General features: G+C 48.4%; 1 protein-coding gene across 1 annotated transcript in view; it reads right to left on the reverse strand.

The window, feature by feature from the left end:
- Positions 1 to 13390, reverse strand: part of FER1L6 (fer-1 like family member 6) — a 108718-nt gene that overhangs the window by 42607 nt on the left and 52721 nt on the right. The window contains exons 20-23 of the mRNA XM_036116664.2: positions 12966 to 13100; positions 9063 to 9212; positions 1381 to 1491; positions 958 to 1119 (exon numbers count right to left, since the gene is read on the reverse strand). Coding sequence (XP_035972557.1) covers positions 958 to 1119; positions 1381 to 1491; positions 9063 to 9212; positions 12966 to 13100 — 558 coding nt within the window. The remainder of the gene's footprint in view (positions 1 to 957; positions 1120 to 1380; positions 1492 to 9062; positions 9213 to 12965; positions 13101 to 13390) is intronic.

The following is a 13390-nucleotide window of genomic DNA, read 5'->3' on the forward strand; positions in this document are numbered from 1 at the left end:
TTTGTTCTGCCCTCCGGGTCACCAGGAGCATTGCCTTCCAAGCCAGGGAACAATTATCCATGATATGAGGGATGGCACTGACTAGTCATCCCAGGTGTAAAATGCAAAAATCACAGACTGCCAGTTCAGCTGAACGCTGAGCCAGACCCAAGATAGAAAACAGATGAAAGTGGACACATTAAAAACGGAACTGAGGGTGAGGGGCCAGTGCCCTCCCTCTCCTGTCTCCCGGGGGCCCCAGAGGCTCAACAACGCCCGGTGTGACAGGTGTGCAAACACCGTGCACATTCTCTAATTCCACTCTGCTGATTTAGAAATGTGTCCACTGGAGCTGTGTCACACAAAGCAAACGTTCTTCACAGTTAGTTCCAGGTCAGAACACAAATACGTGTGTTGAAATATTGAAATAGAAGCTCAGGTGTCAAAAAACATCACTTTAGAAACGTAAGTTCACAAGCAAACCACTGACATGGTACATACAAATAATTTTTTAAAAATCTAACCGCTAAAATAAGTTTCGTTAAGGAACCTTCTAGGCCAGTGGTCTGCAAACTTTAGCATGCATCAGAATCACTGGAGAGCTTGTTAAGCCAGAGGCGTCTGGGCCCCAACCCCCAGCAGTTTCTGATCCAGCAGAACTGGGGCAGGGCCTGAGAATCTGCATTTCTAACAAGTTCCCAGGGGATGCTGATGCTGATGAATTGGGGGCCACACTTTGGGAACCACTGTCCACCTGCTTGGATTTACTGAACCTTTAAAAACAAGACAATGCAACAGCAATAACAAAAGTCCATTTTATCCCGTTCTGAGATTCTTGCTTTTTGCTCAGACTGTTCTTCCTTGTAGGTAGTGGACACCCAAAACTCTGAAGCATCTCCCCAAGCCAAGTGAATGAAGGAGGGGGTCCCGTCTGTGGAAATGAAGGCAATGAGCGGGCAGGAGAAGGAGAGGCTGTACCACTTCGAAAACGTCTGCCTGGACGCTGAAGTTCGGGTTGTTCTTGTAGCTCTGGATCACACAGGACTTGACTCCTCGTCCCCCACACTCGATGAGGACCTGAGGGCGATCCACGGAGAGCAGCTGCACCTTCTTCATTTCTCGGACTCCCCAGAAGAGGACCTGACGAGAGGACCAGCAGAGCTGTCACTCAGAGACCCCGGGAGGAGCCGGCATGCAGGTGTGGGTGTGGAAAGTCAGGTGTGCTGCCCAGGAACTAAAGTATGTTCTTCTGGGACAGGACCGAGCAGCTCCCTGAGAGCCCCCTTCTAGCAGCTATGCCTCGTTTCCACCCCGCAATCCCCTCAGACAACACAGGCAGGTATGACAATGCACCACTGCCCTTAGCCCCAAAGAGCAAGTCAGTCCTCCCCTGCACCATACCTCCACTCGGTATTTACTCAGCACTGGCCGAATGTTGGCGGGAACTGGGTAGATCTGGGCAACATCCGGTGAGTCAATGGGAGGGAGCCCTTGTAGCCCAGATGAAGGGACCTACCACACAGAACAAGTGCTGGTTAGAAGGTGGGGGAGCGATGAGGAAGACCAGCGCTGCCAAGCAACCACCTCATCCATATGACACTCACTTAACAAAACTAATGTTTCCAGCTTAAAGTGTAGCCAAGACAGTGCATTTTACTACACTTAATGATTTATTCGTTGACAAATATTTATTCATTGACACCTTCACGAGGGTGACCAACATTTAGTGAGCACTTAGAATGTGCCACAAAGTTAATAGGTTAATAAGCTTTTGGTAAGCTCACAATACAGAGGGGAGAAGAAAAGACAAGTGGGTCCTCACAAGCTGATGAGATAACATTGGAATGACAGCAGAGGTGTGGAGAAGGGCTCTAGTCCGGTTCTGAGCTCTGAGACTTAGCTACGCCCTCGTTACATACTACTACAAAAGAGATTCATATTTATTTATTTTTTTAAAGATTTTATTTATTTATTTGAGATAGAAAAAGCTCGAGTGGGGTGGGGGGCAGGACTGAGGAAGAGGGACAAGCAGACTCCATGCTGAGCACAGAGCCCAATGCAGGGCTCTACCCCAGGACCCTGAGATCATGACCTGAGCTGAAGGCAGACGCTTAACTGACCAAGCCACCCAGGAGCCCCAAGAGATTTGTGTTTAGTCAAATAGAGACTACATCTTCATCAGTGAAACAGAAATGAAGCTTTTGGAAGACAGACCTCCAGAATGAAAAGGTTATCATTTCCTGTGCATTTGAAGATATAGAAACTGCAGGAGGATAATCCCCGTGCTTCACTGAAATCTCACACAAAGAGCTTGGCAAGTCTACAAAGGCCACCCCACACTGCAAGGCTTGGCTCAATGCGTACTTCTTCCAAAAAGCCGTCCCTGATTTGACCCCAGTCACTGTGGTGGTTCTCCTACCCTTCGGTCCTTGGAATGCAGTGTGTTCTCTGTGGAAGCTTAGTGCAGAAATTAGTGGCCTGAGCCCAGAAACCAGGCCCTGCTGTGTGACCCTGTATGAGTCCCTTCCCCTCTCTGGGGCCCCAGATATTGGGCCCGATGGTCCTTCAAACCCTTTGAGAGCCAGATGCACTGGGTATGTTTGTCTGACTTGACCAAGAGGAAGCCTCTATTTACTTCATTTCATTCTCTAAGCCCCGTAAGCAGTGCTCCACACCCAGTGGACTCTTGATAAATGTTTATTGGCTGACTGACACATTAGCTCCATATGCTCAAAAAAGCTTAATTACTCCTCAAAACAGGCAAAGCACAAACATATCACCATTTCTTCTTCACAGACATATTCTAGCTGGCAACGACAGATGCGGTTAAGCTAATTACGAGAAAGCTCAGACAAAGAAGACAGCAGACAGCGTGGACGCCAAAGAGGCTGGAGACAGTGAAGCTGCAGAACCAGACGAGATAAAGGCGCTGGAAGCTGTGAGGACGCATGCCCAGTACCGCCCGGCCTGAGCGACTGAGCCTGCAAGACCTCACCTCCCTGAGAAAGCTGACTGCTTCTCTAGCTCTGGAGGGGAAGCCACAAAACAGCTGTGGGGGTGGCATAGGCTGGTGCCCCTGGCCAGGCTTTTATAAAAGTACCACATGTTTCCTCATTCCGGGGCCGCCAGGAAATGTTCTGAAGAAGCTTTGTCCCACGGTGCCTGACAGATGCCCTTGAACTCAACACCAACCCTGAAGGGCTCTGCATCATGGTGTAGACTGTATGACTGCTCGCAGCCACGGGTAGACATTGTCACAGGGAAATGGGTTGGCCCCTGGCTTATGAATCTGCGTGGTGTGTAGTTACTTGGCACGTAGGGCCAGAGGAAGATAAAGAACGGTTATAAATGCAAGAGGGTAAACATCAGAAGTGGGTTGAATAGGTTGGTCCAAAAGCCAATTGCTCTAATATCCCAGTGGAGACAATATATCGGGACCTCAAAGGAGATCCAGATGCAGGGCCAGGACAAGGACCTAGGGTGCAAAATTTAGACAGGTGCCACTCTCGGGGTCATGCGTGACCTTAATCCCAGTCCTGCTCATCTGAAAATCGCTGCTGCTCAGAAGCCCTTCTGCGTCCTCTGTGTCCCTCAGCCCATCATTTACGTTTGCGATACCCCTCTTCTTTGGTGCCATGGGCACAGCCCAGGGCTCCAGCGCTTGCTAGCTGTGCAAACTTGGAAAAGTTGCTCAGCGTTTCTGAGTCTCGGTTCTGTCATTTGCGAAGTGAAGATAATGATATCTAATTCATGGGTTGCTGTGAAGAATGGCTGACACAGCACGCAAGGTGCCTGGCACATATTCCGGCACATGTAAATTCCCTAGGAGTAAGGGTCTACTGGAGACAGCAAAGGTGGAAGCTTGACTTCATGCCATCTTGGACTCAGGTGAGCTAGGATTGCTAGTGCCCCAAACTACCTCAGAAGCAAATTTAAATCCTCTCGCAAGGAAAACATTATTACCCTATGCTCAGATTTTGTCTACATATTTTTGTGAATGAGTGAGACATGTTTGAAGATATTGTATTGAGAGTCTACTATGTGTGTCTATTATTGTTGGCTTCCATGTGTGACGTGGAGATGAATCTCACACCCCACTTCCAACCCATCAGCTGATCCCGTGGACTCTACCAGAATCCTTTTTCATGGCTACGCTCTTGATCCAAGTCTCCAGTTCTCCAATCTGGATTACCTGAAGAGCCTCCCAGTTGGCCTCCTTGTTTCCCCCTGGGCCCCTTCAGCATATACCCAATCTAGCATCCATAGTTTTCAACATAAATCAGACAAATTTAACAAAATTCAACAAAATCCTCTCTTGGCTTCTCATCTTTTATAGAATAAAAGCCAAACTCCTCACAGTGCTCCACATGATCTTTTCCCTCTGACTTGATCTACACCCTGCTCCGGAAGCACTGGTGTCCTTGCTTGTCCTTGAACATGCCAGGCACACTTAGGCTTCACAGTCTGGCATTTGCTGCTCCTGCTGCATCGAATGCTCTTTGCCCAGATACCAGCATGGCCGACTCACTTCTCCCCTTCAGGTCTTGACTTATATACCACTTTCTCAGTGAGGCCTCCCTGGATGCCAAAATGTCGAACTGCCCCCTCTCCCACACACCCATGTCCACTCCACATCTCCCAGTGCATTACCTTTTCTTCTTAGCATGTGTCACACTGCTGTTACATTATAATTTACATAGTATCCTCTATTATCTTCCCTTCACTAGAATATAAGTCTCAGGAGGGCAGGGAGTTTTGCCTGTTTTATTCACTGATGAATTCTTTTTATTTTTATTTTTATTTTTTTATGATTTTATTTATTTATTTGAGAGAGAGAAAGGGCACGAGTGGGTGGGAGGGGTCAAGGGAGAGGGAGAAGCAGGCTCCCCGCTGAGTAGGGAGCCCAACTTGGGACTCGATCCCAGGACCCCGGGATCATGACTGAGCTGGAGGCAGATGTTTAACTGACTGAGCCACCCAGGCACCCCTCACTGATGAATTCTTAAGAACATGCCTGACACACAGTGGACACTCAATAATATTTGTTTGACTGCATGAATGAGTGAAATAGTCCTGCCTTCAAAAAACTTACAAATTAATGGACACAAGCCTGTAAACAATTTACCTTACTGTAGCCAGAGTTAAAAAGAAAAAGAGGCAATGTGCTATAGGATGGAAGAAGAGAAAACATTTAATTTGACCAAGGTGAGGGTGGGGAGAGCTTCCTGGAGGAGGCATCTCTTGTTTTGAACTTTGATGACCATTATCATAAACAGGTGGTTTAGGTTAATGTTGGGGTGGGTGGAGTGGGGAAGACATTTCAGAATGGGCTAACAGCATGACTAAAAGCAGAGGAGCGCATCTGTGTGGTAAGGTCAGGGAACCTGGAGTAGGCTGACATAAAGAGGCCAGAGTGTGTATAAAGTAATATGAGGAAATATGAGGCTGAAGAAGCAGTTTGAAGATAAGTTTTAGGAGAGCTTGAGTGCTAAGCTGTGGAAATCTGGCATTCTCTATGGGCCAGGCTTTCTTTTCATGAGATATGAAAATCACGCCAAAAAAAAAAAAAAATTGTCATAGTCACAACATTTGGGAAATTTTGGATCCTCTCAGAGTGTTGACCATGGTAATGGGCATTCCAAATCCCCAGGAGGGATATAATTTGAAGCATTTCCCAAAATTTCTCTTCAGTGTAACTAGGGGGACTGTATTTGGCGTTCCACAAAATAGACTTTGAGAAATGTTTCTGGAGGTAAGAAGTGGGGAGCCATTGATGATTTCTGAAGAAGAGAGTGGAATGAACTGACTTGTCTTCTGGAAGGAATGTGGAGGATGACATAAACAAGAAGAGTAAGAAGCTAGAAGACCAGGAAACAGGCCAATGCAAGGATCCTGAAGAGATATATGGCAGCAGGAAGATGGAAACCATTCGAAGACAGGCTTGGCCTGGCTAAGGGTGCAGACACAGAGAGAAGAATTAAATCTGAGTCTGAGTTTTCAAGGCAGAGAACAGTGGAGAACAGTGGTGCCATGTGCCAGGACTGGGCGGACAGGGGGTCGGGGAGAGAAGTGGAGACAATGCATTCAGTCTGGACATGGAAGAGCCGAGTTACCAAATCCTTCTTCTGAGACACGGAAGCATTTCAGTAATGGAGGTGGAGAGGCTGAAGCAAACCACCCACAGATGAAAACTGAGAGCGAGCAGCTGGTGACAAATGAAGGCATTTTCCAGCTCTTGTCTTCTCAGCACGTACAAGATCCACATACTAAGTCTGTCATGCTGATGATCAAATTACTTTTTGAACAAGCAATCAAATGAGAAGTCCTAATGAAACCCTAATGAATTTTATCTCCTAGGCTGCTCACCTCTGACAATTAACGCAGCTGGGGGGAAGCAGCAGGATCTCTGGGTACCCTCAGCAGTAGAGGGAGGGAAAGGGGGGAGGGGGCCCCTCAGCGTGGAGGGACAGGGGAGGGGGTGCCTTCAGCAGTGGAGGGAGGGCGTGAGTGGGGACCCTCAGTGTGGAGGGAGAGAGGGAGGGAGAGGAGAGGGGGGCCCTCAGCATTAAGGGAGGTGGAGAGGGGTACTCTCAGCTTGAAGGGATGGAGGGGGGACCCTTAGCTTGAAGGGAGGGGAGGGGTACTCTCAGCATGGAGGGAGAGGGGGAGGGAAGGGGAGGAGGATCCTCAGCATGAAGGGAGGTGGTTGGGGTCCCTCAGCATGGAGGGAGAGAGAGAGGGAGGGAGGGAGTGCCCTCAGCATGAAGGGAGGTGGGAGGAGGTACCCTCAGCAATGGAGGGGGTGGTGAGGGGGGACCCTTAGTGTGGAGGAAAGAGGGAGGGAGAGGGGAGCAGAGCCCCTCAGCATGAAGGGAGGTGGGGAGGGGTATTCTCAGCTTGAAGGGAGGGAGGACCCTTCATACTGAGGGTACCTGAGGGAAGGGATGGGGGAGGGGGACCCTCAGAGTGGAGAGAGAGAGGGAGGGAGAGGGAGGGGGGGCCCTCCGCATAGAGGGGGAAGGGGGTGCCCTCAGCTGTGGAGGGAGGGGGTGAGGGGAGACCCTCAGTGTGGAGGAAGAGAGGAAGGGATGGGGAGGGGGAGACCCTCAGCATGGAGGGAGGGAAGACAAGGAACCCTGAGAGCCATCCCTTGGTAAGCCTATAGGGACCAGTCACCCAGCCCCTCACTGAGGGACTAGGGGACTCAGGCTCAGAGCAGGGCAGGCAGCTTCCTGTGGTTAAAGAACAGCTGACTGAATCCCAGTCAGTTAACCCTGAGCCTCAGCTTCCTGACATGTGAAACGGGAGCCTTGCACTAGATCTGGTTTTCCAGCCGTTCCTCTACCACATTATCTGTACTATTATCCAGTGAACATTTTCATTAGGTAATGCTTCGTTTTTAAAAAGGGAACTTTATGCTGTTAAGCAAAAAAGTAACACTTGCATAAATGAAAAGCGACTTTAAAAAGAAGACCAATGAAAGCAAAACAGGTTATGGGAATATGGAATGTGAAGCATTTCTTAAACTTTCTTTTCACTATCTTTGAACTGATGTTCCAAGAAGCACACTTTGGGAAATGTTCCTACTGGCAACATTGATCTTTTTTAAAGGCGCTCTCACCTGTTCCCTGCCCCATTACACTTTCCAGCCTCTCAGCCATCAGGGGAATCAATCAGTATAGCTGGATTCTAGGCCCTGACCTGCCATGTTAAGCAAGTCATTACCTCTCTATTACCCACTCAATTTCTTCACCTGAAATAAATAGGCGGGACTAGACATTTTGCTTCAATATTCCATGGCATACTACCACTACTAATAAAATAGGTGGTATTTGTTGAGTGTTTATTCCATGCCAGGCACTTTCAGTAGACTGATCATCATCCCCATTTTGCAGGTGAAACAGAAATTAAGTAGCTTATCCAAGGTCACATACTACTAAGTGGTGGAAATGAGATCCATACCCTTGGGATCTGACTCTGTCACCTTCCCTCTCCCTTGTCTCTAGGTTTTAGGAGTGCTCGCCTTCTAGTTTCTCTATTAAGTGAATTTTTTAAAAATAGGATTTCTGAAAAACAGGGTTACCTAGAGAGGAATTGGTGTGACCCAAAGGTAAAGTGCCGCCTGCCTCAGTGAATGCAGTGGTCTCTTCTGCTCACTTCTTTTCCAGGTCTTCTCCATGTCCCATTTGGTTTTCCACTGACCAGTCAGACCTGAGAGTCTCAGCTTCCCTCCCCAGTATCCTGCCTCTGCTTCCTGGAAAAGTCTTCTGAGACACATGTTCAGAAATTCCCCTATTTTTTTTTTTTAAGATTTTATTTATTTATTTGACAGAGAGAGACACAGCGAGAGAGGGAACACAAGCAGGGGGAGTGGGAGAGGGAGAAGCAGGCTTCCCGTGGAGCAGGGAGCCCGATGCAGGGCTCGATCCCAGGACCCTGGGATCATGACCTGAGCCAAAGGCAGACGCTTAACGACTGAGCCACCCAGACGCCCCTGAAATTCCCCTATGTTTTAATAGGACTGATTAAGATGGGGCAACTGTCTTTGGGGCAACTATGTGATGCAGTGTAAGAAGCAAAAGGCTTTAAAGGTCTCAGTTCAGCTCTTAGCTGCATGATGAGGTAGGTCAGTCAATTGCACCAAACCTCGGTTTATGATCTGGAAAATGGGAATCATAGTACCTCAACAGGGTTGAGGGAGGTCTACGTGATGAAAGTTATGTGAGGCAGCAAACATCACGCGTGGTAAGTGCCCACAAGTTTGCTCCCTTCTTCCCCTGTATCCTCTCATGGTCCATGTGAGCTCCAGGACGTGCACACAGGTCTGTGCAAGCATTGCTGGCCAAACCCATGAGGCTTTCACCCTGGGACTCTGACCTCCAGCACGGGGGCTCTAGAAATAGCCTATGTCACCTGAACTGTTAAGTGGCGGTTCCCAGATCCCAAGAAGGAGACACCTCCAGACCCAGGGCAGCAGGGAGCGACCAAGCACAGCTTTATGGAGTGTACTTCCAGCGAGGGCCCGTCTCTGGCCAGGAAGATGAGGTGGATTCGAGTGCAGATGACACTTCCAGCTCGCTTACCTGCAGCAGTTCAAATACAGCGAGGAGGTCCCCTCCGGAGAGGCTCCCACAAAAGATGGGGTGATAGCACAGCCCGGGCGGCTCATAGTCCTGGTCAGCTAGTTTCACAACAGGAGCAGCCACAGTGGCACCCAAATATTCTGGCTTCCCCTAAGGCAGAAAAGAAAGGCATTTGTCCCCCGTCAATACCTACCTGGATCTGACCTGCGTCAGTGCACCTTTAAAACTGTCAGCCTCAGTGTGTCCCTCTTGCTACTAACTCACTCTCTTCTTCTGCCAAGCGTCTTTCATCCCTGACCAAGGCTGGGGGCAGTGGGGAGCGTGCAGGGGAATCCGTTTGGGGTCCCAGGGAAAACTTCTGGGCCCAAGGCTCTTAGGGGTTATCTCTTCTCGACGTATAGAGCTCAGTGGAATTAAGTTAAAATAATCACCTAGGGTAGGCTTAGAAGGGGAAAAGAAGAAATAAGGTGGCACCAAACCTTCCAAAATCTCTGCAGGACAGGACACCACTGTGGTCATGGAATGCAAAAGCTTTGGAGTCCAGGTAAACCAGTGTCCCTGCTCCCAAATCTGCTACATTCTAGCTCTATGGCCTTGGCCCATTTACTCAACTTTTTTGAGCCTCATGTCTTAAAAGGGATTAAAAATAATACCTGTTGGGGTGGGAGGATGGGTTAGCCTGGTGATGAGTATTAAAGAGGGCACATCTTGAATGGAGCACTGGGTGTTATATGCAAACAATGAATCATGGAACACTACATCAAAAACTAATGATGTAATGTATGGTGATTAACATAACATAATAAAAAAAAAGAAAAAATAATACCTGTTAATGGGGCCATGGGGAATGACTTAGTGATGTATGTGCTTTGCACAGTGACTGGTATACAGTGAGCGCTCAATACATGGTAATATGATGATATGATGATGATGATGATGATCAGTATATTCAAGGGATAGAGCAGTTCTGCCCCAATTTTCTTGGTAATAAAAGAGGCCATTAGGGGCGCCTGGGTGGCTCAGTCATTAAGCGTCTGCCTTCGGTTCAGGTCATGATCTCAGGGTCCTGGGATCGAGCCCCACCTCGGGCTCCCTGCTCGGCGGGAAGCCTGCTTCTCCCTCTCCCGGTCCCCCTGCTTGTGTTCCCTCTCTCGCTGTGCCTCTCTCTGTCAAATAAATAAAATCTTAAAAAAAAAAAAAAAGAGGCCATTAAAATATTTTTGTATGTATGTTTGTCTATGGGCCTCAAATTTCCTTAAGAACTATGAGATCGCGCCATCTCCTGCTTCTCGCCACACCTGCTCCCCGGAGTGTGGGTCTGCCTTCCCCCAGGAGCAGCGTGGGGCTGGAGCATGGGGCTGCCTCGCTCTTTATCTCAGGAATGGCCGCATTGCCTGCTTTACTCACTGCTGTGTCCCCCAGCCCAGGGCAGGCACTCATTACATTTTATTGAGTGAAAGCTGTTGGATTAATGACTTCCAAGGTACAAGGATGGCGCTGGCAGTCAGTGCCCGGCTTCTGCCAGGTTTTCACAGCCCCTCTGCTTCATTGCCTTGGGACTCAAACCAGCACTCGTGCTCCTGGCTGTAGAAAGAACCTTGGTTGAGGTGAAAATGGGGTTTCGTTTCCACGAATGATTATTTGATGATTTTATAATTATTTTAGATGATTAGTTTGACTTTAAAACAAACAAAGCTGGTGTGGTCAGAACTGTCCTTTGCGGGATGGATGTGACGCTGGACATGATGCAAGTGGTCTGCTGTCTATGTCGTCCATGATCCAAGCTGGGAATAATTAAGTAAAATTGCCCTGGGCACAAAAGAGTATAAACTTAAACCTGAGCTAATTTGCCAAACATAAACTCATTGCTTAGAGAGGCAGCAGGCCCTAATGCGGGTACAAGCCACTGGGTAATGAGAGAAAGTCCTAGACTGGAGCCACATTCTGGCAGAGTCAGAATGTAATCATCCGATCAGCAGCCCGGGGCGGCGGGCCCGACATAGCTGCAGCCCCCCAAATGTAAACAGAACCTTCTGCGTGTCTACATGTATCTCTCCAGGAAGAAAATACAAAGTTTTCATATATTTTTTTTCTCTCCTACGTTTCCCTTTGATTGTTTTTCTGTGAAGGATCTGGCTTGGGTGGGGCCCAGGAGGGTAGTTGTCCAACGGGGATCTGGAAGGGGTCTGAAAGCAAAGGGAAATCCACAAAGGGCAGCAGGTTGGTTTAGGAGTTCGCAAAGATGCTTGATCCTTGTTACTGGTTTTCAAATACAAAAATACTTAGGATGGGAATCATGTTGTTAGCAACACAATTTAAAAGGCATTTATTGGGCGCCTGGGTGGCTCAGCTGGTTGGGCGACTGCCGTCGGCTCAGGTCATGATCCTGGAGTCCCGGGATCGAGTCCCGCATCGGGTTCCCTGCTCAGCGGGGAGTCTGCTTCTCCGTCTCCCCCCTCTTGTACTCTCTCTCTCTCTCTCACTCTCTCTCTCAAATAAATAGATGGAATCTTAAAAAAAAAAAAGGCATCTATTTTGTGGCTGTCTCTACAGAAAATCTATACAATATGCACAATGGTAGAACTCATATACAATTTACAGAACTCCGATTTACAGCTGGGGCAACAGGGTGCAGAGAGAGAGACATGGAGAAGCAGAATGTGTGTGTGTAAAGGGATATGGCCACACCAGCTACTCCCACGTGTGCAAGAAAGGATGGACACAGGACGCTAGGTTCAAGTTCCGGCTCTGCTTCCAGCTACCTGTGACCTTGAACAAGGCATTTGACTTTCCTGGGTCTCTGGTTCCTTCTCCAGGAAGCAAGAGGGCATGCTCTCCAAGGTCCCTGCTCATCTGCAATTCTCCCATCCTAATTTCCTTCTGACCTTGCATCCAGGTCAGAGCTGCCAGCATGCTTGAGGAGGTGGGGAGGCTGTAGGGAGGCTTCTTGGAACAACTATTGTACTTAATATATTTGTGCTTCTTCAACTTCCCAAGGGGGCAGACATCAAAGAAAATAAATCGGCCTTTGACTTTTATCTTAGACTTATTTCATTTAAAAAAGGAGAAGAAAAATAAAATTAAAAAGAAGGTTTGTCTTAGTAATCAAAAAAAATCCTCCAGTAAGGTTTTGAATCTACTTAGTATGGAACACAGACATCTTTGGAGAGGAAAAGTTTTGGTTAACATCATAGCAGAAATGGGATGGAGATGAATGTGTTGTTGCAGGGCTTGGGAACAAAACCAAGAGAAAACAAGACCCAGCTACGAGGGCTGAATTGCTGATGGTACCCACCCAGTTCCCTCCAGGCAAGTGAGGTCAGTAAACACCTCCAGTTTTCAAGAGGCCTGGACATTTTTAAAAAGATTTTATTTATTTATTTGAGAGAGAGAGAGAGAGGAAATGCATGAGTGGGGCGGAGGGAGGGAGGGCAGACTGAGAAGCAGACTCCCCACTGAGCGGGGAGCCCTGACCATGTAGGGCTGGATCCAAGGCTCAATCCAAGGACCCTGGGATCATGACCTGAGCCAAAGGCAGACGCTCAACCTACAGAGCCACCCAGGTTCCTGAGGCCTGGACATTTTTACTGAGCAGCAATAGGACATAGCAGAAGGCTGGGTGCAACAGCAGGTGACTTCATACAAGGATCCTGTTCCTGAAGAAGCATGTGCAGACCGAAGTTTTGTGACCCGGATCCTATTCTAATTGCAATCTCGTGGGAAATCTAAGTGAAAAGCCCCTTAGTAAAGCAAATGACCATTACCCATTTTCCCATTTCAAATCATTGTTTTCCCAGGTCAGAATGGCATCTGGGCACCTGTCGGGGCCTGAGCAGTCACAGGCTGGTTAGACCAAGTATGTCAGTGGACATCGGCCCAGTGGGCACCGCCTGGGACACTCACCACGGCGTCGCTGTCGTATAGTTCCACCACCACCGAAGGAGGGGACTCCACCAGCTCTTTCTGGTCTCCGTGCAGCACCAGGTCATTGAATAACAGCATCTGGTTCCAGGTGGGGGAGAGGGTCTGGGAAATGACCTGGAAGGTGGAGCCAAAAGAAAAGCAAAAGATCATTTGGTAGGGCTGGAGGGGAGGGATGCATTCATTCCACAGTTCGTGGTGGAGGGCAGAGAGAACCATCCTCGTCATTCTCATTCAGTCACTTAACATCCAAGCCATGACACAGACCGATGTACTGCCACCATGTGCTAGATGTGAGCGGATGCAGATCCCTGGTCCCAGAGAGCTTATAGAAGTTCATGAGTAGGGCCCCTGCAATGATGAACACCGTGTTTGCATCCATAATTTCCACTCAAGCCTCCCGGTAG

This window comes from Halichoerus grypus, chromosome 5, assembly GCF_964656455.1.
Source record: "Halichoerus grypus chromosome 5, mHalGry1.hap1.1, whole genome shotgun sequence".
Taxonomy (NCBI): domain Eukaryota; kingdom Metazoa; phylum Chordata; class Mammalia; order Carnivora; family Phocidae; genus Halichoerus; species Halichoerus grypus.